This window comes from Antechinus flavipes, chromosome 2 (genome assembly GCF_016432865.1).
Source record: "Antechinus flavipes isolate AdamAnt ecotype Samford, QLD, Australia chromosome 2, AdamAnt_v2, whole genome shotgun sequence".
Taxonomy (NCBI): Eukaryota; Metazoa; Chordata; class Mammalia; order Dasyuromorphia; family Dasyuridae; genus Antechinus; species Antechinus flavipes.
The window spans coordinates 573,251,422-573,273,297 of NC_067399.1; the positions used below are offsets into that span (position 1 = coordinate 573,251,422).

General features: G+C 35.4%; 1 protein-coding gene and 1 long non-coding RNA gene across 2 annotated transcripts in view; one reads left to right on the forward strand and one right to left on the reverse strand.

Moving 5' to 3' along the window:
- The window catches only part of CEMIP (cell migration inducing hyaluronidase 1), a 110,771-nt gene that overhangs the window by 66,121 nt on the left and 22,774 nt on the right, over positions 1–21,876 (forward strand). The window contains exons 14-21 of the mRNA XM_051981163.1: positions 1,374–1,443; positions 2,014–2,142; positions 5,328–5,413; positions 7,202–7,333; positions 11,402–11,437; positions 12,265–12,420; positions 15,363–15,543; positions 19,269–19,484. Of these exons, the coding sequence (XP_051837123.1) occupies positions 1,374–1,443; positions 2,014–2,142; positions 5,328–5,413; positions 7,202–7,333; positions 11,402–11,437; positions 12,265–12,420; positions 15,363–15,543; positions 19,269–19,484 (1,006 nt within the window). The remainder of the gene's footprint in view (positions 1–1,373; positions 1,444–2,013; positions 2,143–5,327; positions 5,414–7,201; positions 7,334–11,401; positions 11,438–12,264; positions 12,421–15,362; positions 15,544–19,268; positions 19,485–21,876) is intronic.
- On the reverse strand, positions 1,235–3,230 carry LOC127551437 (uncharacterized). Its single transcript, XR_007951088.1, has 2 exons — positions 2,476–3,230; positions 1,235–1,464 (listed from the first exon to the last, which is right to left on the reverse strand). It is a non-coding gene; the product is annotated as an uncharacterized LOC127551437 (long non-coding RNA).

Here is a 21,876-nt window from a genome sequence, read left to right on the forward strand (position 1 = left end):
ACCTAGAATTATCTCCCCCCCCCCCCCCGCCATGATAAAGCAATGCAAGTGGGGGGAGAAAGGAGAAAAGTGAGAAAAAGTATGACATTGTTATTTACACTGCAATATAGATCCAAAAGAAGCAATCAATGTATATCAAAATCCCTCTCACGTGTCTTTAGGGAATTAATGATCACATTAATTGTGTCTTTTTGTTTTTCTTGAGTACAAAATTTATCATCTCTGAGCCTCAACTGTAAAGTAAAGAGGATTAGAATGATAAGCTTAAAGGTTACTTTTCACTTTAAATTCTGCTCTCAATAAAAACAAAATAGGACTGGCTTCCATCCAACGTTATTCCTCCTACTCCCCCCACTTGCTTTTCAGCAATCAAGATAAAGCTTACTTTTGTTTCCATAGCAACCATAGCTTATTCCAGAGTCCTCCCTCTCTAAAGCTCCTTGCTAGTGTAAAAAAATTCTTTGGATTTAATTGCTTTAATTATCTATTTGGCCTATTACTTAAGCCAAAACAATTCAGCTCTCTCTTGCTTTTTATTCCCTTAAAATATTTAAGTGGATTTTTTTAAACTAAGGAAATACTAAAATTGTTAATACTGTGGCATAATAATATTTCTCAAACAAGACTAAATAAAAAGTTATTTTATTTTATTTGTATCATAAACTTTCCAAAGTTTATGCTAAACTCTCATTCTCTGCTTTCAAACCTTTAGGGCTTCATAGCCTCAAAGGGTATACTATATCCCATATTACTTGCTTCTGACTTTTCACAGAGAAAGTGTTAATTTGCCCCATCAAACCCTACTCATTCTGCCTAATCATGTATCTTCTCTGCCCAAGAAGAAATATTTTTCTGTTTTATTAGCATTTTTCCTTATTCCATACAGTTTTCTTCTGGTGGGGAACAAAGCATCACCTCCCACACATTCACAAGTTGGACTAGACAGAATGCCACTTGATATCCCAAGATTTATAGAAAATCCCTTGATTATTTCTTTGCAATCAGAAAAGAGTTCTCTAGCTTCCTACAGATTCTACAGATGTCTATTATTCAACAGAATTATTTCATTTCATTTTATTTTATAGATTTTCTGGTCTTCAGCTGCCTAAATATTCAAGGATATCTGTCAAAAATGGTTTCTCTCTTCAAAGTTTTAGTCCCTTTTCCTTCTAAATATTTTAAATTCTTAAATGAAAATGCCTTTGAATGGAAATAAACAGTTTTCAAACAGAAATGTGATGCTTTTTCACATGTTTTTATTTCTGTAAGAGGCTCTTCAAACTAATTGTAAAGTCTTATAGAAATGTTCACTAATGCTTTTAGATATCAGTCATTCCAATATACAAATTGAATCTCTTCTTTCATGTTGACAGTGCTGTATCTACCTTCTGGATGGCAAATCCCAACAACAACCTTGTGAATTGTGCTGCGGCAGGTTCTGAGGTGAATATAAAAGCTTCTTTTCTGGAAAAAAAATTAGGGATAATTAGAATCAATCACTTCTTTGGAGATGTGGACATCTCAAAAGATTGACGTTGAACTAGCTCTTTTCTCACTCACTACTGCAGATCCATTCATCATTTTGTCTTCAGGAAAGTTTTTAGACCATATTCAGTCTACATAGTTCTCTCTCTGGATGCAGTTGTCATTTTCCTCATTGGCTTCTAGGGACCACATCCACACTTCTACTGCATAAGACAGCCTCCTTAACTATGTTTGAAGGCACATTACTATGCTGGTTGACCTGGATACAAAAATCGCTAGTTATGGATCTGTTTAAATAAATTGATTTGATTGCCCTGAAATTATTTTTCCTTCAAGAAACTTTAGTATTTCTCTTCAGAAAGAAAACAGAAAATATATTTGTGAAGGAAACGTGTGTGTGTGAGCTATATAAATATATTGTACTTCATTTGACATTCTTTACTACACTTTGCCTCATTTGATTTAATCAACCTAAAAATGAACATTTACATATGTTTTTCCTTTTATTTCTCCTGCTGCCCCCAACAGGAAACTGGATTTTGGTTTATTTTTCACCACGTACCTACAGGTCCCTCAGAAGGAATGTATTCCCCAGGCTACTCAGAGCACATTCCACTGGGAAAATTCTATAACAACCGGGCTCATTCCAACTATCGGGTAAGTTTTCATGAAATAGAAAGAACTGTCCCAGCAAAACGAACCACATTGACTCTTGCTTTTCTTGGCCCACTTAGGAAGTAGGCTACTCATTTTTTTCTGCCATAGACAGTGACAATTTTCTTCCCTGAATTTGTATATGAAAATACGGCAACCTTTTTCAGAGATGTCCCAGTTTGCTGCCATTTCCTCACTATACTTCTTCAGTTATTCGTGAATAAAACATTTTTAAAACTGTGGACTTAAAACAGTTGATCCCAGGTTCAACGTTTGGACAGAAAGCAAATGAGAGGAAAGATGCATGTTTTTTCTTTTTGCTGGCACGAGACTCACCTCTCCTTTTCTGGAATAGTAATGTCTTGAAATCCTTTTCATAATTCATTTGATGGGGATGAACACTGTAAGCCATCCATGGAAATAAGCACTGGCCCACATCCCTTACTCCTAAAGGGAGTAAGTTGAAAGAAAATTGGATGCATTTATTTCTCTTCTCTCTTCTTGTCTGTTTTAGATTCATAAGAATCTACAAATGTACCTGTGAAGCCTAAACATCTGGATGAAAATCAAAATAGTCAGCTAGCCAGATATTTGTCAGTATAGCAGCAAGTGATAATACTTAAACATCTGGGTGATTATTTCATATGGATGTTTGTTTGGTATTATTTTCAGAGGCAAGATTTATAAGAGAAATAGTGTGTGCGTGTATGTTTCTGCAGATAGATATAGGTATAGATCTGAAAAACTGTGTTCTTTTAACCTAGTGTCCCAACCTCCCCCTTTTTCCAGGAAAGAAAGAATAAGATGCTGGAATATGGGAAAGGACAAATACATATTTTGGCTAGATATTTTTGTGATCTGACAATTTTGAAAATAATTTTTTTTAAATTACTATAAGTTTAATGTAATTTTAAAAATAATTATTGTCTCATTCATTTATTTATGACATGAATTTATTGAATACCTACTTTGTGTAAGGCATAGTGTAAAATATGAAGCTGTGCTTTCCAGATTATAGTCTCATAGGAAATAAGTAAAAGATACAAGTAAAGTGAAGTAAAACTTACATATTAGTGAAATAAACAAAGTACTGTAGAGATTCAGAAAAGGGAGAAATTATTAGAGAGATCAATGAAAGATTCATAGATGAAGTATTTTTAACACTGCCCTGGAAGATGGATAAAATTCAACAAGTGGGGATGGGAATATAAGTTGCTTGAAGGCAGGAACTATCTTGATTTTTTTCACTTGTATTCTTAGCAATTAGCGTATACTATGTATTTACCGGATATGTATTGGTTGGTGATAGGAAAGGATATTGAATAAATCAGTTTGACTCAAGAATGAATTTAATAAGTGGGATTTGTAAGAGGTAAAGCTAGAAAGACAAACTAGGGTCAGTTTCTGGAGGACTTTGAATGCCAGACTGATCCATTTGCACTAAATTCTGCTGGCAAGTCTCTAAGCCAGCTAGTATCATTGGGCAGGAATGCCAATTAAAATCTAGTAAAAAAAGATTCATTTGGTGTCAGAATGTAGGGCACAGTGGATAGGGGAGAAATAAGAGTTAGAAAGATCAATTGGGAAGCTATTGTTGATCTCCTATGAAATAATAAAGTTACGAATTAGGGTTGTGGCAATGGACATGGCAATAAAGGAACTAATATAAAAGATAAAGGCAAAACTGGGGGTCTTTAGTTTCATCATTAGGTCAAATGAGAATGCCTAAGTATCTAGATGGCATAGATGCAGGACAGATGGTAAGGCCTAGAGGAGTTTAGGATTCAGTGGCCTGGCAGATGGTAAGACCTGGTGGTGATCCATATCACCATAAGGGACATAATTGGTGATTCCCAATTCAATCATGTCATCAGATCAATGAAGTGAACTGCACAAAAAGGAGAAGGGTACCCATAGTGGTGGTTCTTGCCATACTGAGAAAAGGGGTGAAATAAAGGAAAGGGAGCCCCACTTAGATCAAACAATGGCATCTGGAACAACGGATGTGGGAAGGGAGCAAAAGGAAAACAAAGGGGCAGAGTCTCTTAAGACAGAGGGAAAAGTCAAAGAAGACTCCAAAATTTCAAAGCTTAGTAATAAGAAGGTTAAAAGGCTGGTATATTTGATATAAATGGAAGAGTCAAAAGGAATAACTGCTTTGGAGGGGAGAGAATATTGATTTAGAACTATCCAGTTTTAGATACATTGAATTTGAGGTATTTGTAGACATCCAAGACTACAAATTATAAGACACAAAGATGATAGTTGGAAGTTTGAAAACAAATATATCTAAGGGAAAAAGTATAAAGAGGGGAAGAAAGGTAGCCAGGGATGGCCCTTATGAAATACTTCTGTTTAGGGCTTAGGAGAATATGAAAAAGCCACTGAGAAAAAGTGGGCAAAACCTAAGTAAAGATCCAAGTACTTCAAGTATCACAGAAGACAAAAAAAATTCTCAAAAAGAATGAGATTGAACTAAGTACCAAATGCCCCAGAGAAGATTTAAAAGATAAAAATTAAGGATAAAACCATTAGATCTAGTGGTTACAAGATCATTGGTGATTTTTAAAAGATCAGAATCAATAGAGTTGTGTGGGTTTAATACAGATCGGAAGAGAATCAAAAAGAGAGTGGGTAGAGAAACAATAGATGAGCTAGGAATAGGTCATATGATTTTTAAAAATTGAGCCACCAAAGGAACACAAAAACTGGCTCTTGAAATAACAGGAGTTTTGTTTTTCTCTCAACTGGGGAGGTGGAGGTGATACAGAATGTAGATCTGAAAAGAAAATGAAATTTTGAAATATGGAAATTGTAATTAGAGCTCCATAGACTAGGTATCTAGAATCATAGATTAACCAAAATGGGAAGTGATCTTAGATATTACCTAGTCTACTTGTTTCATTTTACATTTGAGAAAACCAAGTCTTAGAGACTTTTGACTAGTTAACATCAAGGTCTAGATGGGAAGTTTTTCCTTATTGCTATACCCATAGTTCTCAGACATTTTTTGTGTCCTACATCTTTCTTGGGAATCTTTGATTAAGTACTCGATTAGGATGACAAAACTTCCTCAAAGAGGATTTTCACGAAGCATTTGTTGAGAAGAATTGTTATGTAACTGTTATATATGTTGTATACTATTATATGGATTTATATAATATGCCCCAAATTTCTTTCCTCTCTAGGCTGGTATGATCATTGACAATGGAGTCAAAACCACAGAAGCATCTGCTAAGGACAAGAGGCCTTTCCTTTCCATCATCTCTGCCAGGTAATTAGCTGCCCAGTTCATGCCTCTGGATCTCTAGAAGGAGAAATTGAGCATGACAGATTTTGCTTTACTCAGACATTTTCTCATCAAGACATTTCCATGTCAAAACCTAGTTTGGAGAAGAAGGCTATATCTCAATTGCATGACTTTAAGTCTCTCAGGGATCAGGAAAAAAACAAGAATCATCAAGGACTTATCTGAATAAGTCAGGCAGATCCTCCATGTCCATCTAAATTAATCAATCCAGGTGGCAGGTTTGAGGTTGAGGTAAATTATTGGGGCAGATAAGCCTCCTGGGAAGAAATTAATTACCAGATCTCTTGTCAAGGGCTCTTAGCTTTGCTTGAAGTGTCCATTAAAAGCTGGGCAAGGCCAATAATGCCGATGCCAAAAGCACTGAAAAAGTTAAAGCTGTTTAGTCTAATACTGTACTTAGTTTTCCTGAAATAAGAGTAAAAGTCAAGGAGTTCTAAGATATAATTTTGAATTGTTAGAGCCAGAAGGGCTCTTATCTAATCATAGGATCATATTTCAATCCTTTCATTTTGAAATGATGGATCTGAAGCCCAGTGAGATTGAATAAATTAGATAGTACAGTGAACAGAGTTGGGGACTTGAGTTCATATGCTGTCTCAGATACCTACTAACTGTGACCCTGAACAAACCATTTAATCTCTATTTACCTCAGTTTCCTCATCTGTAAAATATAGCTAATAAGAACATCAATTTCCCAGAATTGTGAGGATCAATTAAGGGAATATTTATAAAACATTACATGAAACTCTTTAAGAAAGAAAGAGAGAAAAGCTTAAATAGTTATTAACCAAGGCCACACAGCTAATTAGAGACAGAACTAGGACTTGAATCCAGAAAGTCTAGGAAAATTTTCCCTCTATTCTTTTTTTTTTCCCTTCTTCTCCATATTGCCGTGCTATGACTTGAAGTCTTCATGGCATTCAGGTATGACCTGGAATGAACTTCTTGGTTTTTCCATATTGCTCTCCAACCTAAGCCCTCCCCAGCAATAGGAACGAAAGAAAGCCAGATGTCTGTCGTTTGTTCCCAAGCTGTGGCTGATAAGCATCAGCTGGAGAAATGTTTTTTAGGGCTTCCCTTCACCAGGGCATTATGTTGTGGAGTTTTTATGTCTCCCTTTTTCATGACTCATCATAAGAATTTGTGATCTAATCTTGTGTCAGGGGCCAGGATAAAACAAAGCATAAGCATTTTTTGCCATTGTGTATATACATATGTGTAAAACCACATATTTGCTTGAATGCTGGGTGGATGCAGTATATATTTACACATGTGTGTGTACATGTATGGATTGTACAATAATGATATACATGTGCCCAGATCAGTGCATGTATGTGTGTGCAAATGCATGGATATGCTCTGTGTGGGCTTATATACACAAATATATCCATAAACAAATACATATTACATACAGACATAATATACATATATTATACATATATACAGCATGGTGTAGTCTCTAGGGAACTAGGGTTCAGACCTTACCTCTTATACCTAATGGTATGATTTTAAACAAGTCACTAAATCCCTTAAGTCTCAGTTGCCTCATATGTAAAATGAAGGGGAGGGCTACATTACCTCTAAGTTGCCTTCTACCCCTAGTTCTAGGTCTACACTACTAACAACTTGTCTTTTGGAATGTTTTGAATAGAAAGAACCCTCTAAGACATTTGAACGAGTAAGCTTTTTCTGGAATCTCAAAGAGTAAGCTTCTTTCTGCCAAAAATAGTTCTCTCTGTTCCTGTGTTACAGATACAGCCCACACAAAGATGCTGACCCTCTGAAGCCCAGGGAACCTGCCATCATTAAGCATTTTATTGCTTACAAAAACCAGGACCATGGAGCATGGCTCCGAGGAGGAGATGTGTGGATGGACCACTGCCAGTGAGTTTTGCTTTTTTTTCTCCCTTACACTTAAACTAAGATTAGCGTCTTAGAGTCAAAAGAGACTTCATCTAGCACATTTTTTTTCCTGGTGCAAAACTAATAATGAGGATTTATGCCTCTTATCTAGAGAAGAAGTACAGAGTAAATAAAAGATTACCACCTGTTTAATTTTTTGTTTTCCATTTCTGATAACACTTGAGAATAGAAGCAGGAAATTGCTGGGGCTGAAAGGGAACCAATATAAATAAGAAGCTTTTTTTTTTTTGCAATGTCCCCTAAAAGAAAATAACATTATTAAGGCTAGAGCATAATACTTTTTGATGTATCATCCTCCTATGGTGGGTGTATGTGTGTATGTAAATGCCAAGCTGATACCATCAATAAGTAGTTAATAATACTACTCATGCAAAAAAGAACTTAATTCAAAAAGAGGAAACACTGTAAGAGTGTTAACCCCTGTGGAAAAGAATCAAGTGAGAGTTAGTTATGTAAAAAGCAACTTGACCTGTTTATTAAAAGAAATACAACTATGTTAATCACGGTCATGTCAGCTCTAGGTTAAAAAAAGATGGAGAATGAGTGGGAGAGAGATGGAGGAAATAAAGAAGAGATGATATTGAAACAAGAAACAGAAAGAGATGAGTGGGGAGACACTTCCACAAAGTCAGAGACAAACACAAAAAAAGGAAAAATAGAGACAAAGATCTTATTCAAAAAGAAAGAAATGCAGAAAGACAAAGATTGAGAAGGAAAAGTAGAGACAAAAATATAAACGGAGATTCAAAATAAGAGGGAGAAATGTAGAGACAAGGATAAAGAAGGAAAGACGAGAGATCTGGGAACATACATTCTGAGAGTCAAACTGACATACATAAAGAGATAGCGAGAGATATAGAAGTATGAAGCAATACCACCCCCTTGTGGACTTTTAAAGTATTGATGCATTTTTACAACCAAGAGCTGAAATGAGAAAATGATGGTTAGCAAACATTTATTAAGCTTCCCTGATCAACCCCCCGTCTAGACCCCTGTGAAACAAGTCTTTGCTTCTGTTGCTCCGCCACCATCCTCAGCCTTTCTCAATCATCTTGACTTTTGTTTGCCATTGGACATCGATGAATGAGTCTGAAGGAATGGGTGAGACTGAGAACTTTGCACAAATCTTCCCTTTTATTAGTTAAATTTATTTATTATTATTATTAAAATTATTTATTATTTAAGTCCAATCCACAAACAAGTCATCACCCTCCTGATGTTATTGATCCTCTTCAAAAACAAAGGACAAACAACACAGTAACAGAATGTCTTGGATGACTTGATATGGAACCAGATTATCTGGAACCAAACTTTGGAGGTTGGCAAAAAGAAATAAGGAGCTGAATTCATCTTTCCAATAATTTATCAGCATAATGAAAGCTTCTATGTAAAACACTCTAAAATTTACAAATGTAAGGGTCCATTTTAGCCTTATAACAATCTGGTGAAATGGGTTACAAGGGTTATTATCTCATAGTTACAAATGAATAAACTGAAGCTGAGAAGTTAAGGATTTTCCCAGTTATAGTAACTAAGTGCTATAGAGTGTAGGGCCTGGTCTTGGAGATCCGAGTTCAAATGTGGCATCATAAATTTACAAGTTGTGTGATTCTGGGCTAGTCATTTAACCTAAGTTTGTCTCTGTTTCTTCAACTATAAAATGAAGAAAATAACAGCAGCCACTTTCCAGAATTGTGAGGATCAAATGAGAAGTACTTAAAGACACTTAGTAGCTAATAGGAGAAAGAGAAAGAAGGAGGAGGAAAAGTAAGTGTCAGAGGCAGGATTTGAACTCAGGTCTTCTTGGTGACAGAACCAGTACTCTATTGTTGTTGTTGAGTCATGTTTCAGTCATATCCTCCTTTTTGTGACCCCATTTGGGATTTCTTGGCACAGATACTGGGGTGGTTTGCCATTTCCCTTTCTAACTCATTTTACAGATAAGGAAACTGAGGCAAATGGGATTAAGTGACTTGCCCAGGGTCACACAGTTAATAATTGTCAGAGGCCAGATTTAGAACTCATGAAGATTCAGCTTCCTGATTCCACGTCTAGGGTTCTGTGCACATAGTACCACCTCCTCCTCACCTAGTGCTCCTAGGATTTTACTGCCTAATCTATATTTGCATTATAGAATTCTAGGGCTGGGAAGGAACCCAAAGGTATATTCAATGCAGTAATCCCTTATCCAGCATCTATAGCAGGTATCTGTGAGTATTTTAATTCAACAAACATTATTGAGCCTATTATATACAAGACCCATAGTTAAGTAAAATAGGGACCATAAAGATGAGTAAGACATCATGTCTGCATTTTGTGATGGAGCACGCTTGAGATTACAAAAAGATATAGCTTTTTTTTTCATAGACCTATGTTTTCATCAGTATTACTTGAGTTCCCATGCAAGGAAATCCCTTTTACTGATTCAAATCAGCAACTCTTATAGTTTAAAGACTTAGAGAATTACTGGGAAACTAAGAAATTAAGCAATCTATCCAGGGTCACACAGCCAGTATTTCAAAAGTCGATATTGAAACTAGGTCACCAGGAGTCTGAGACCAGCTCCCTGTCCACTATGCCATTCCACTTCAGTGTGTACAAATAAGAAGAATCAAAGGCAGACTAGGAAAATAAGGGATAAGAAAGTAAGTCCTATGGCAGCATCGAGAAGAGAGTGCTTTCCCTTGAGATGAACTTGGGAAGGCTTCATGGAAGAGGTGTTTTTGTTTTATGGGTTGAAGGATAAATAGGATTTTTTCCAGGTAGAAGTAAAAGAAGCGATGCTGTATAAGATTAGGATATTCAGGTGAGATTTAGAGTTGGAAGGAAGCTTAGAATCACTATCTTGTGCCTAAAACTCAAGCCTTGATTGTCTTGTCTTGTGAATTTAACCACAAAATCTTCTAGAGTTGGACATATCCTTAGTATAAGAAGCAGCATGTTGTTCTGGATAGAGACCCAGAACTCTTCCTCTGAATTCTCAGTTATCTAGACAGCTATAAGACTAATAAGATTCTAACTTGGAGAATAGTTGTTGTTCTACTCACTGGAAGTTCCCTATACTAATGAAATAAATCATAGATCTGGACCAAGAAAAAAAAATCTTCATAGCATTTACCCATTGTTGGTTGGATTTGGGGTTTTTGTAAAAGCAGACACTACTCAGCTTCCTTTAAAAGGAATTTGAAATACAAGCTAATGTTATCAGATGGAAGTGACTTTATAGCCCTCTCCTCTTGCAAATCCTTCAATATGTTATCTCAGTGAGATAGTCATGGGATTAGAGTCAGTGTGACTTCCATTCTGAATACATGGAGCCAGCTGGATGGCAGGTCCCTCACCTCGTGCCAGTACAGGGATCTGTCCTTCCTTCTTGGATGTTGCAATAACTCAAGATGGGTTAGGAAGATATAGGAAGCCCTCAAGGTGCTGCTTACATCCAGTGCAAATACGCAGCTGTGGTGCTACTATGGAATGAGAATGCATGGGAAAGAAACAGACTAGAGAGGGAACCCCAAGTGTCACCTGGAATAACATCAGGAATAAAACTGTGTTTTTATATAAACTTCACGTCTCCTTTGATACCTAGGACAGACAACAAATCGATGTTGCTTTAAATTTAGTCTCAGGTCATTATTTTTGTGATTAAGTCGGTGATTTCTCTATATTCAATCCCTTTTTTACCCTTGTTTATGTCAAATTTTTTTTTTCCTTATTCAGAGATCTGTCTCATCCCTCAGAAGCTCCAATGGTTTCTTACTGTCCATCAAGTAAAATTAAAACCTTGTATTCTGACATTCTAGACTCTCCCCATTCAGACCTTCTATCTTCTGCAGGCTTATCTCATATTGCTTCTTTTATGTAGCCTATCAGCAAATCATTTTATAATCCCTTAATCCATATGGATTCATCATCATTATATTTGTATACTATTTCAGCTTTGCAAAGCACTTTGTAAATATTATCTTTTATATAGATAAGAGTTAGTGTTGGGAAGAGCAGTGCTTTACCACTTGTTTTTCTTCTTAGGTTTGCTGACAATGGAATTGGCCTGACCCTAGCCAGGTAAGATTAATTCTTGCATTTGAGATCCTTAATTTGAGGTTCATCATGATCAAGTTGTTAAAAACAAAACAAAACAAAACAAAACAAAACAAAAAAACTTGAGAAATGCTTTTCTTTCTTCTTTTACAAAAGTTGGAGGTGAAAGTGAGGGAAGATTATGGGGAAAAAACAGAGACTCTCCTCTCTAGGAGCTCATAATCTAATTGAGGGAGGTAACAAATAAAAAAAGAATTTATGATTATATTGTTTATGATCAATTGATGGACTAGGTAGTATTCAAATAGGGAAAGAAACAAAGTAGGCAACAAGGCTCCAAGGATCTTTTTATATAATTGCAGGGCAAATGATTTATTACCAAGAGGGGAGTGGGTTCATGGTTATCTTGAGTGTATTTCTATCTGGGATATCTCTAGATAGTGATCTGGTATGTCAGCTTCCAAGTGGGGGGAGTCACACACTGCTCTTGGTAATAATTGGGCAGTAGTACAATCAAGATTAGATGAGGAAGATAAAAATCCTTAATTCCCTTCAGCTATTGCTATTCTGTTGTTTTATCTCCCATTGGTGTACAATGGAGGGGTACAAACTGTGGCATATTATGGAAAGGCTAATATGGATGTGAAATATATTCATACTGTTAGGCACGGGTGATGTATTAGTTGTTTTTTCTCTTTTTAAAATCTTTGTTACAAAAGATAGCTTACTAGACAGAGAGAGTTGGGGATATATTCAGAAATGAAATTTATTTGAAGGCAAAAATATCAATTAAATTTTTTTAAAATAGAAATTCAACTATTAAATGTTAACTCAAATCTTCTTTCTTCCAGTGGTGGAACATTCCCTTATGATGATGGTTCAAAGCAAGAAATAAAGAATAGTTTGTTTGTTGGAGAGAGTGGCAATGTGGGAACAGAGATGATGGATAATAGAATTTGGGGACCTGGAGGTCTAGATCACAGTGGAAGAACACTCCCAATAGGCCAGTAAGTTCTGAAACTTTTTATCCTTTTGATTTGTGTTCTTATTTGCCTCTACTTTAGTAGAACTAGGTACAAGGAATCAAAATGATACTAGTTTTTAAGGTAAATCAATGATTCCAGCATAAGACTTAGGTTCACCTACTACTAACTCTGTAACAACACCTACATAATGGCAATGCCACATATCCAATATGAGCTAGAAAAATTAGAAAATTAACCAGATGAGCCTTCCTATAGAGAGATTTTTTTTGTGTGTAGTTCCTTCCCCAGAAAAACCAAGTTGTTCTGCCCCTTATATTACCTGCCCTATGTTGAAAGAAACGTATCCAAGCTTTCTGACTTTAAGTACAAATAAGTACCAGTGAGACTTTGAGATGAGAAATAAACTCTAGACTCTTATTCTTTACGATCTAATACCTGCTCTGTATGTGGCATATTTTTATATCTATCTGAAAATAATTCACATTTATATATAATGTTAGTGTCATAAAACACTTTGACACCTATTATTTATTTTCCTCCCCACAATAGCCCTATAAATTGAATAGTATAAGGATTCCTGGGCCATATTATAAATGAAGAAACCAAGGCTCAGGAGGAAAGGGGGGCTAAATAACTAGTTGAAGTTCACATAGCAAAATAGACTGGACTCACACCAAGATTTTACTAAGTCTAAACTCTGTCTTCCACTACTTTCTTCCCGTAAAATGACCCCATTTTTTTCTGAGGTTTTCTGAGGAAAGTAATGCTTTTGAAGATCTTAGTTTACTGTGTAATAGAATTATTTGAAATTACTTTTCCCATTGCAGACAAATCCTGGTCTAAATTATTTAATATATTTTTTTAATTTTTTAAAGAGCAATGTCATAGGCTTCCCTTGTAATCCTTCTTGGAGCCAGACAGTTCTCTTTTTTAGAAAATTTTGTTTTGTTTAATTTCTAACATGAATGATACACTCAATTAGTATTTTTATGTCAACAATTGTACATCTGTGTTGATTGTACATGTCTATAGATCTATGAAGCATTAAGTATGCATTGAGTCTTCTAAAGCCCAGCATTACAAACTTTCCTTTGTTTCACATCATTTTAGAATTTACTGATAATACCTAGTGGTAGAGAAATGGGAGAGGAATAATTGGAGGGAAAGATTGGGCGACTTCAAGAAGTAAATGGTATTTGAACTTAGTCTTAGAGGGAGCTAGAGTTTCCAAGAGAAGGGGTGAGGAGGTAAAGCATTTCAGATATTGGGACAAAAGCAAGGAAGTAGAGGATATGTATGAAGAACTGTAAGTAAGTCTGTCGGGTTGGAATAAAAGAGATATGCATTAATCTATGTTTCTCCATTTAGTGTAAATACCCAAACTGGTGTTATGAGTTTGGAAAGCAATTTGGAATTATGTAAAGAAAGTAACTAAAATGCCTACAATCTTTGACTCAGAGATCCCATTGCTAGACATGTACCGCAAAGAAATCAAAGACAAAAAGGTCTCTTATTCACTAAAGTATTACAGTCTTTTTGTCATTAACAAAGATATTAAAACAAAACAGATACCCACTGATGCACTAATAGCTAAAATAATTGTGGTACATGAAAGCAGTAATTACTGAGTATAAAGAAGCAATGAATATGATAAGTACAGAGAAGTATGGAAAGACATTTGAACTGATGCAAAGTAAAGTAGGCAGAACCAAGAAAATAATAGTATGGATAGAAAGAACAACAGGACAATTAAACCAGAATGCTACAAAATTATAGACCAGGATTAATCTCATCAAAGATAGAAGGGAAAAACACACCTCCCTTTCTCCTACTACTTCATGGAAGTGGGAAATCAGAGGTGTCATCCTCTATCTAATATCAGACTTTTTTTTTAGATACATCATTTAGTTTTGCAGAATGTTCTTTGCTTCTTTTTTTCTTTTCTTCATACTTTGTCATAAGGAATGACTTCTTAACAGGGTATGGGGAGAGCAGAATCCAGTAAGAAATACAAATGATATAAAATTTTTAAATGTTAGTAAAATTTTATTTTAAAACAAAATAGGATGTAGGATTAGGAAGAGACAATATTTCTAAGCATGCTGCCTTGTAGTATTCATTATCCCTACACTTCTCCCCAAATTAGGTCATTGAAAAAGTAAAAAAGTAAAAGATGTGGTATCAACAAGCCCAAATAATTGCCTTTCTTATCTTTTTTGCAAAAGCTTCTGTACCTAGAAGTAGTAGTAGTAGTGAAGTAGTAGTAGTGGTAGTAATAGTAATAGTAGTAGTAGTGGTAGTAGTAATAGTAATAGTAGTAGTAGTTAGTAGTAGTAGTAATAGTAGTAGTAGTTGTAGAAGTTGTAGTAGTAGTAATAGTAGTAGTTGTAATAATAGTAATAGTAGTAGTAATAATAGTAGTAGTAGTTGTTGTAGAAGTTGTAGTAGTAGTAATAGTAGTAGTTGTAATAATAGTAATAGTTGTATAAATAGTAGTAGTAATAGATAGGAATAGCAATATCTTTTGTAACCATATCACAGGGTTATTATAACTATCAAATATGATAAAATATGTCAACTTTTTGGTAATGATAAAGCAATATATAAATGCCAGCTATTGCTATCACCATGAAACTTGGGTTCAGAAGGTCTGGTATCAAAATCCCAGTTCTACACATAGTAGTTGTGAGACTTTATACAAATTTCTTAATGCCTCTGAGCTTGTGTTTCCTTCTCTAGAAAATGAATGCAAAAATAGCTTCTCTGTTTCCCTCAGAGGAATACTGTAATAATTGAAAGATTTAATGCACTTAATGAAGACCCTTTATGACCATAAAATATTCTGTTAGATTTAATTATACTAGTGACATGTTAAAGTCACAGTCACAGTATCTCTTCTGCATGAACAGCAAGATGTCTCGGGACTGATCTTAGCATAACATTTCCCTTTCTGAAATCTGTAGGAATTTCCCAATCCGAGGAATTCAGTTCTATGACGGCCCCATCAACATCCAAAACTGCACATTCCGAAAATTTGCAGCTCTGGACGGCCGGCATACAAGTGCCCTGGCATTTCGCCTCAATAATGCCTGGCAGAGTTGCCCCAATAACAATGTGTCAAATATTGTTTTTGAAGACGTCCCGGTGAGTTTGGAGGGTTGGATTTGACTCTAAATGAAGCCCAATATCTATCTAATGCTTTGGAAATTCCCTAAATCTTATAGTACAGGTTGTTGCTGTTCCAAGCAGGAGCATCCATAGAGACTAGGTAGTTTCCTGTGAGAACAGACCTGTTGCCCTCATTTGAAGGGGTTTCGGGCCACTGCTATTATTGTTGTTTATTTGGCTAGAAAATAAGAATATTACTTACTATCCCACAATAGGGCAGTGGAAAGTCAATCTGATTAGAAATCGGAATCTAAGGCCTATTTTGTCCCTAACTTAGTATTTAAGCTCCTTTTCTCAATAGTCACAGTATCAACTTAACATGCTAGTTACCTGACTGAAATTAGCTCACTTTCTCCATTACAAAATGAAAAGCATTGGATTGTGGGTCAGAAGACTTAGACTCTGCTATGTGTATCCACATAACCCCCTGAAATTTAAATAGTTTTAAAGTTCCCTACCAGCTCCAAGACCCTGAAACCCAGAATTGGAAGAGAAGGAAGCAGGCAGTTAATCACTTCTACAATATTTCTTATAAGTGGTCATCCAATTTCTATTTGAAGAACTCAAGTGAGGGGGAATCTTTTAGCTTAGGGGATGATCTCTTCCATTTTTAAATAACTCTGAATGTTAGAAAAATGTTCCTCCTTTTAAAGTCTTCTTTGTAATTTCCAATCATTATTCCTACTTTTGCCTCATAGAGCACAACAGCTCAAGTCTGATCTCTCTTCCACATGACATCCCTTTCAATACTTCTGCAATTATGTGCCCTCACCCCCCATCCCAGGCTTATGTTTTCCAATCAAAACAGTCCTAATTCCTTTAATCAGTAAACTCTGACATGGTCTCCAGTTCTCTCACCATCCTGCCCATTTTAATCTAGACAAACTCTACTTTGCTTATATCTTCCTCCCCCCCCCCCAAAAAAAAATATGGCACTTAAAACTCAGCAGTATAGATGTAGTCCAACTAAGGAAAAATATAGTAAAAGTAATATCTTTTTTTTCCTGGGCATTATGCCTCCTCAATATCTGAGAAGCAGCTGACAAAATTTTTTTACATCATTTAAAAACCAACTAGAGAGTTGGATAACACCAGACAGTAGTTGTGTTGAATTTAAAATATATATATATATATATATATATATATATATATATATAAATTTTCATTAATTAATTTTTCAATTTTTTTAGAGGAAAGGATTAAGCAATTCAGGACAGCAAGCACTTTTCTGACTCTCATATCACCTTGTTGACTCACAGTAAACTTGCTAAAATTCTTCAATATTATTCAAAGAAACTGTTGTCTAGTCACAACTTCCTTTAAACTATGATGTTGCTTTTTTTAAGCCTAAGAATAGAATTTAAATAGCAGCCTTATTTAATTCCATCTTATTATATGTGTCCCTTCCTTTCTTTCTAGTTTATTTTGTATCATGACTGTTATTGAATGTTTTCACTATCTTTTTCATCTCTGCATCAATTCCAGGTGGAATAAATGTGTCTTCTATAATTTCATCCAAGTTGCTGATTTTTCAAAAAAAATGTTAATCAGTATAATATCAAGGAGCATTCTTTAGAAACCTTCCTCCGAGTTACTATTAACCTAATAATGGCAAATTTTTTAAGTGGTCATTCTTCTATGAATGAATGAATGAATCCACTTAGCTATTATCATATAGCTCATTTTAACCAGTGAAAATTAAGGTTTTTGGAATTTAAAAATACTTTGTCTCTGGTATTCCCTGATTTACCAGTCTAAAGAAAAGAAATAAAGTGTGACCTGCCAGCTGGCTTTTAATGATCACTGCTTCCCTCCTAAATGCTTACAAACCATCTCCTTAGAAATTTATTCTACAAATTTGCCAGGAGCCAAAGTTGGTCAGACTCAAGCTTCTTCCCTTTTCTGAAAACTGGGACAACACTTCCCTTCTCCAAATCGATGGCAGCTATCCTGTTCTTCAAAGATTCCACAGATAACTGGCAGAATAGGTTAGCAGTCTCAACTGCCAGCTGTTTTTTTCAATATGATAGAAGTTGGTTCATTCAAGTCTGGTAACTTAAACTTATAAGACTTAGATTCTGTTCTGTCATCTCCTCATCTGTCTTGTTTTTTTCATTTCCTGATAATCATCTTGGTTTTTAGACAAGTGCAAAGATTATTTTTCTTAAGAGAAAACAGTACCAAAATAGGATTCCATAATTCTAGGTCACTGAAAAAAAATTTATCCAATTGCCCTCAGCCTTTTTCCAAGCAACATATTCTGCAAAAAAAAACAAAAACAAACCAAAAAAAAAAAAAAACCTTCATGAAACCTACCAATAATTTTAAGTGCATAGTTTCTGTCTAAACCTAATAGAAAACTATTCCAAAACTTACATGACTTAAATTCAATATTCAAATAAACAAAACATTCCTCTAAAATACCTTTATATTATCCTTAATTTAATAAAATTAATGTATTAAAAAGCAGAGACAGAATTTTCCAGAGGAGCCTTTCTCCAGGGATACTCCAAGTCATTCAAGCATTTAACATATGACCATCTCCTAACATTATGAAATATGAGCTAAACTGACATTATCTCTCTCTCTGGAATATGGAAATATAAACAAAATTTACAAAATAATAATTATAATGAACATTTTCATAGCTCTATTAAGTTTGGAAAATCCTGCCCTGGAGTTAGCATGACATGAGTTCAAATGTGGCTATTTAATAGTTATTATCTATGTAAGTCTGGTCCAGTCATTTAACCCCAATTACATTTTTAAAAAGTGGTAGATCCTTTACATATACTAGATATTACATAATACACTACATATATAATACAAATGTAATACTTATAGTAACATGAATATTATATTTGGAGTCAGAGGACCCGGGTTCGAATCTCTGCTCCAATACTTACTATCTGTGTGACTTTGGACAAGATACTTTTCTCTAGGCCTCAGTTTACTTATCTGTAAAATAACATGACTAGATGAACTCTGAGTTCTCTTCAAGTTCTAAATCTATGATCCTATGATTACTTTGGAATCTTATGAAGTTGGTACCATAATTATAATTTTATAGACAAGGAAACTGAGGTTCAGAGTAGGTAAGTGGTATCATCATTGCCTTTTCCAGCACATTTTACAGATGAGGAAACTGAGGCAGAGTCACTCAGCTAGTAAGTGTTTGAGGCCAGATTGGAACTCATGAAGATGAGTCTTCCCAGCTCTAGACCTTGTGCTCTGTGCACTCAGCAATACCTAGGCTTTACAGCCCACCCAGAGAAGAGGATTGCTCAAAAGGAATATTATAAGTATAATGTAATATAATAATAATATTATAAGTATAGTATAAGATGTCATTTTAGTATTCAGAAGCCCTATGCCCTTTTTGGTGTCAAGAAAAGGCAGAACAGAATGAAATGAAATTATTACCTCCAGTGAGCAGATACACAACCGAATCCTCTTATTTGATCTTGTGAATATGAATTTTCTGCACCAAAGAGTTCAAAAGAACAAGGGCTTACATGGCTGCCTGCCTGTGGGTCAATGCTGTGGGTTTCTGAATTGCCAAATAGCTTCTTGAGTCTGGATGTTGCAAAATGTCAGTTGAAGTCAGAGAAACTTTCCTTCTGAGTCTTCCAGATCCAACAACCTTTGCAATTATCTTTCACCTAAAGTTCCAAGTATAATTTTATTGGCTTTCTGTTTAGATTACTTCCAGAGTGTTCTTTGGGGAACCTGGGCCTTGGTTCAACTTGCTGAATATGGACGGAGATAAGACATCCGTTTTTCATGATATCGATGGCTCTGTGTCGGAATACCCTGGCTCCTATATCATTAAGGAGGACAACTGGCTAATCAAGCATCCTGACTGCGTCAACGTCCCTGACTGGAGAGGTGCTATTTGTAGTGGACGGTATGCACAGGTTAGTAGCATCTCTTTTTATGTGGTCATTTCTTAGGGATGGGTTATTTGCTTATTTTTTTTTAAAATACCAAGCCATTCCTACCATCATTTGCTGGAAGGATTCATCCTGCAAGATCAATCATCATTGTTTGGCATGGTGTCCTGATTAATAACTAATTTCTTTACATGATGCATATGGATAACCTATATCAGATTGCTTACTGTCTCAGGAAGCAAGAGGGATAGAATTTGGAACTCAAAACAAAATAAAATGTTAAAAGTTATTTAACGTATAATTGGGCAGAAATAAAATATCCTTTAAAATAATAAAAAAGAAATTAAACGCAGTTTGTCATCTGAAAAAAAAATTTCTTGAATGAACATGAAAACAGCATCATACAATAGAGAAACATGTGACCTTAGAGGACCTTAGTTCAAATCTCAGCTTTGCCACTTATTATTTGTGTGACTTGTATAATGACTTATGACTGTGACAAGTCATTTTACTCTTTTAGACCTTACTGGAACAAGATCTCAAGGATCCATTGTAGTCCAAAAATCTATAGCTAAGTGAACATGAATGAATGGAAACAAAAAGGCAGATGATAAAATAAGGCAATTGCTTAGGCAATATAAAGAAAGTATCTTGGTCTGGATCTGAACTCAGATCCATATAATTGCAACTGAATGCATACAAGACCAAACATTTTATCTATCCACTTCTTCAAAAGATATCTTAATATCCTATTGGTAGCAGAACCAATATCCAAGCTGTGCAAATCACTCAAGAAAAGTAATTATTTCAGGCCCATTCTTATCTGGGCTAACAAAAGACAATTTGAGCCTCACTATTTGTGAAAATGTGTTTGATATTAGAGGTGTGGTCTTCAGTCAGCCAGCTGTTGAGTTTACCTTGGATAATTAAAAAGGTTGGCTACTGTCCTATCTCCCCTCCTGTGGCCTGCAGGCCTTTCCAAGAAGGATGGAGTGTTGCTCCATGTTGTAGTGACTCCTTTCTGAAAGGGCATGGATATTTCTAGGAGGGAAAGGAGTGTTGTTGGAAGCCAAAACCACTGGCTCCCTGTCAGTCTTTCCCATCTTGCTTCCCCCCCAACACTTTTTTGAGAAGTATTAAGAAAGATCCAGAGGGTCATCTATGCTACTTTCTATTTTTCCTTCAACTAAAAGGTTTTTTTTAAATGAACATAGCTAGGATAAAGATATTCTTTTCAGTTACAATTGGCTTTTCACTCAGAATTATCAATGATCTGATGCTGTTGAGCTCTTTTTCACAGGCCCTATTCAAACAGCATCTCCTTCAAAAAATTCAATCAGAAAATACACGTTAATCTGTGGACTTCTTTTTAACCTGGAGGATTATTGCAAATCATGGGATTCTGAGCAGAAAAAACCCTTGGAACTCAGCCATTCCAGTCTTTTATCTAACTGAATACCTTGTTAAAATGTCACTAGCTTAACTAGTGATATCTCCTATTGATGCGACACAGGCTAAGTAGTAGGATCATAAATTTAGAGATAGAAAGGACTTCAGAGCTATCTAATATGAACCTTTAATTTTATGGGTAAAGAAACTGAGGCCCATTGAGCTTATATAACATTATTTTGTCCCAGTAGTGTCAGAAGCAGAATTCAAAACATCTCCAGAACTAGTGTTCTTTTCACTATTTCCTCATCTGTAACATGGGAATAACAATAGATCTACATCTACATATATGTATATATGTATATGCATGTGTATAATATATGTATGTTTGTGTATGTGTGCTTTACAGATTCTGAAACACTATTTAAAGCTAGAATTGTCCTTACTCTGCCTAAAATTGTCTTTTCTTCAGGAGCTCATTTCAACCTTCTCATTATCTCAGCAGCCTTAATCAAAATGTCTCCCTTAGTATTAGTTATACTTATCCACAAAAAGTTGTTCTCAACAAATATCCTATCCCATTGCTCTATGATGCAATTGCCCTTTACCTCAAAACATACACACTAGCCCACATTTCTATTTCTATAGTGCTTGTTTTAGGTAAATTACTGTACCTAACGTGTATGTGTGTGTGTGTGTGTGTGTGTGTGTGTGTGAGATACCAAATTTTCAAATCCCATCTCTAACATACACTAGCTTTGTGGTTCTGACCAATCCACTTCACTTCTCAGCCTTCTCAAGGAACTCTCCAAAATTACTCTGGCTGCTTGTAACCAATTGAAGGTCCTCCCTTTGTTCCAGAAACCTTTCCAACGTAGCAGGCCCGTACTACAAATACTCTAGGAAATTCTTTGACTGCTAAGAAATGCTTCTTTGTTTATACTTAGTGAATGGAGGGTGAGGATTCAGAGTTTAGCTCTTTTCTTCTGACATTGTTACTGAACCAACTTAACCATTCCCCTTCGTG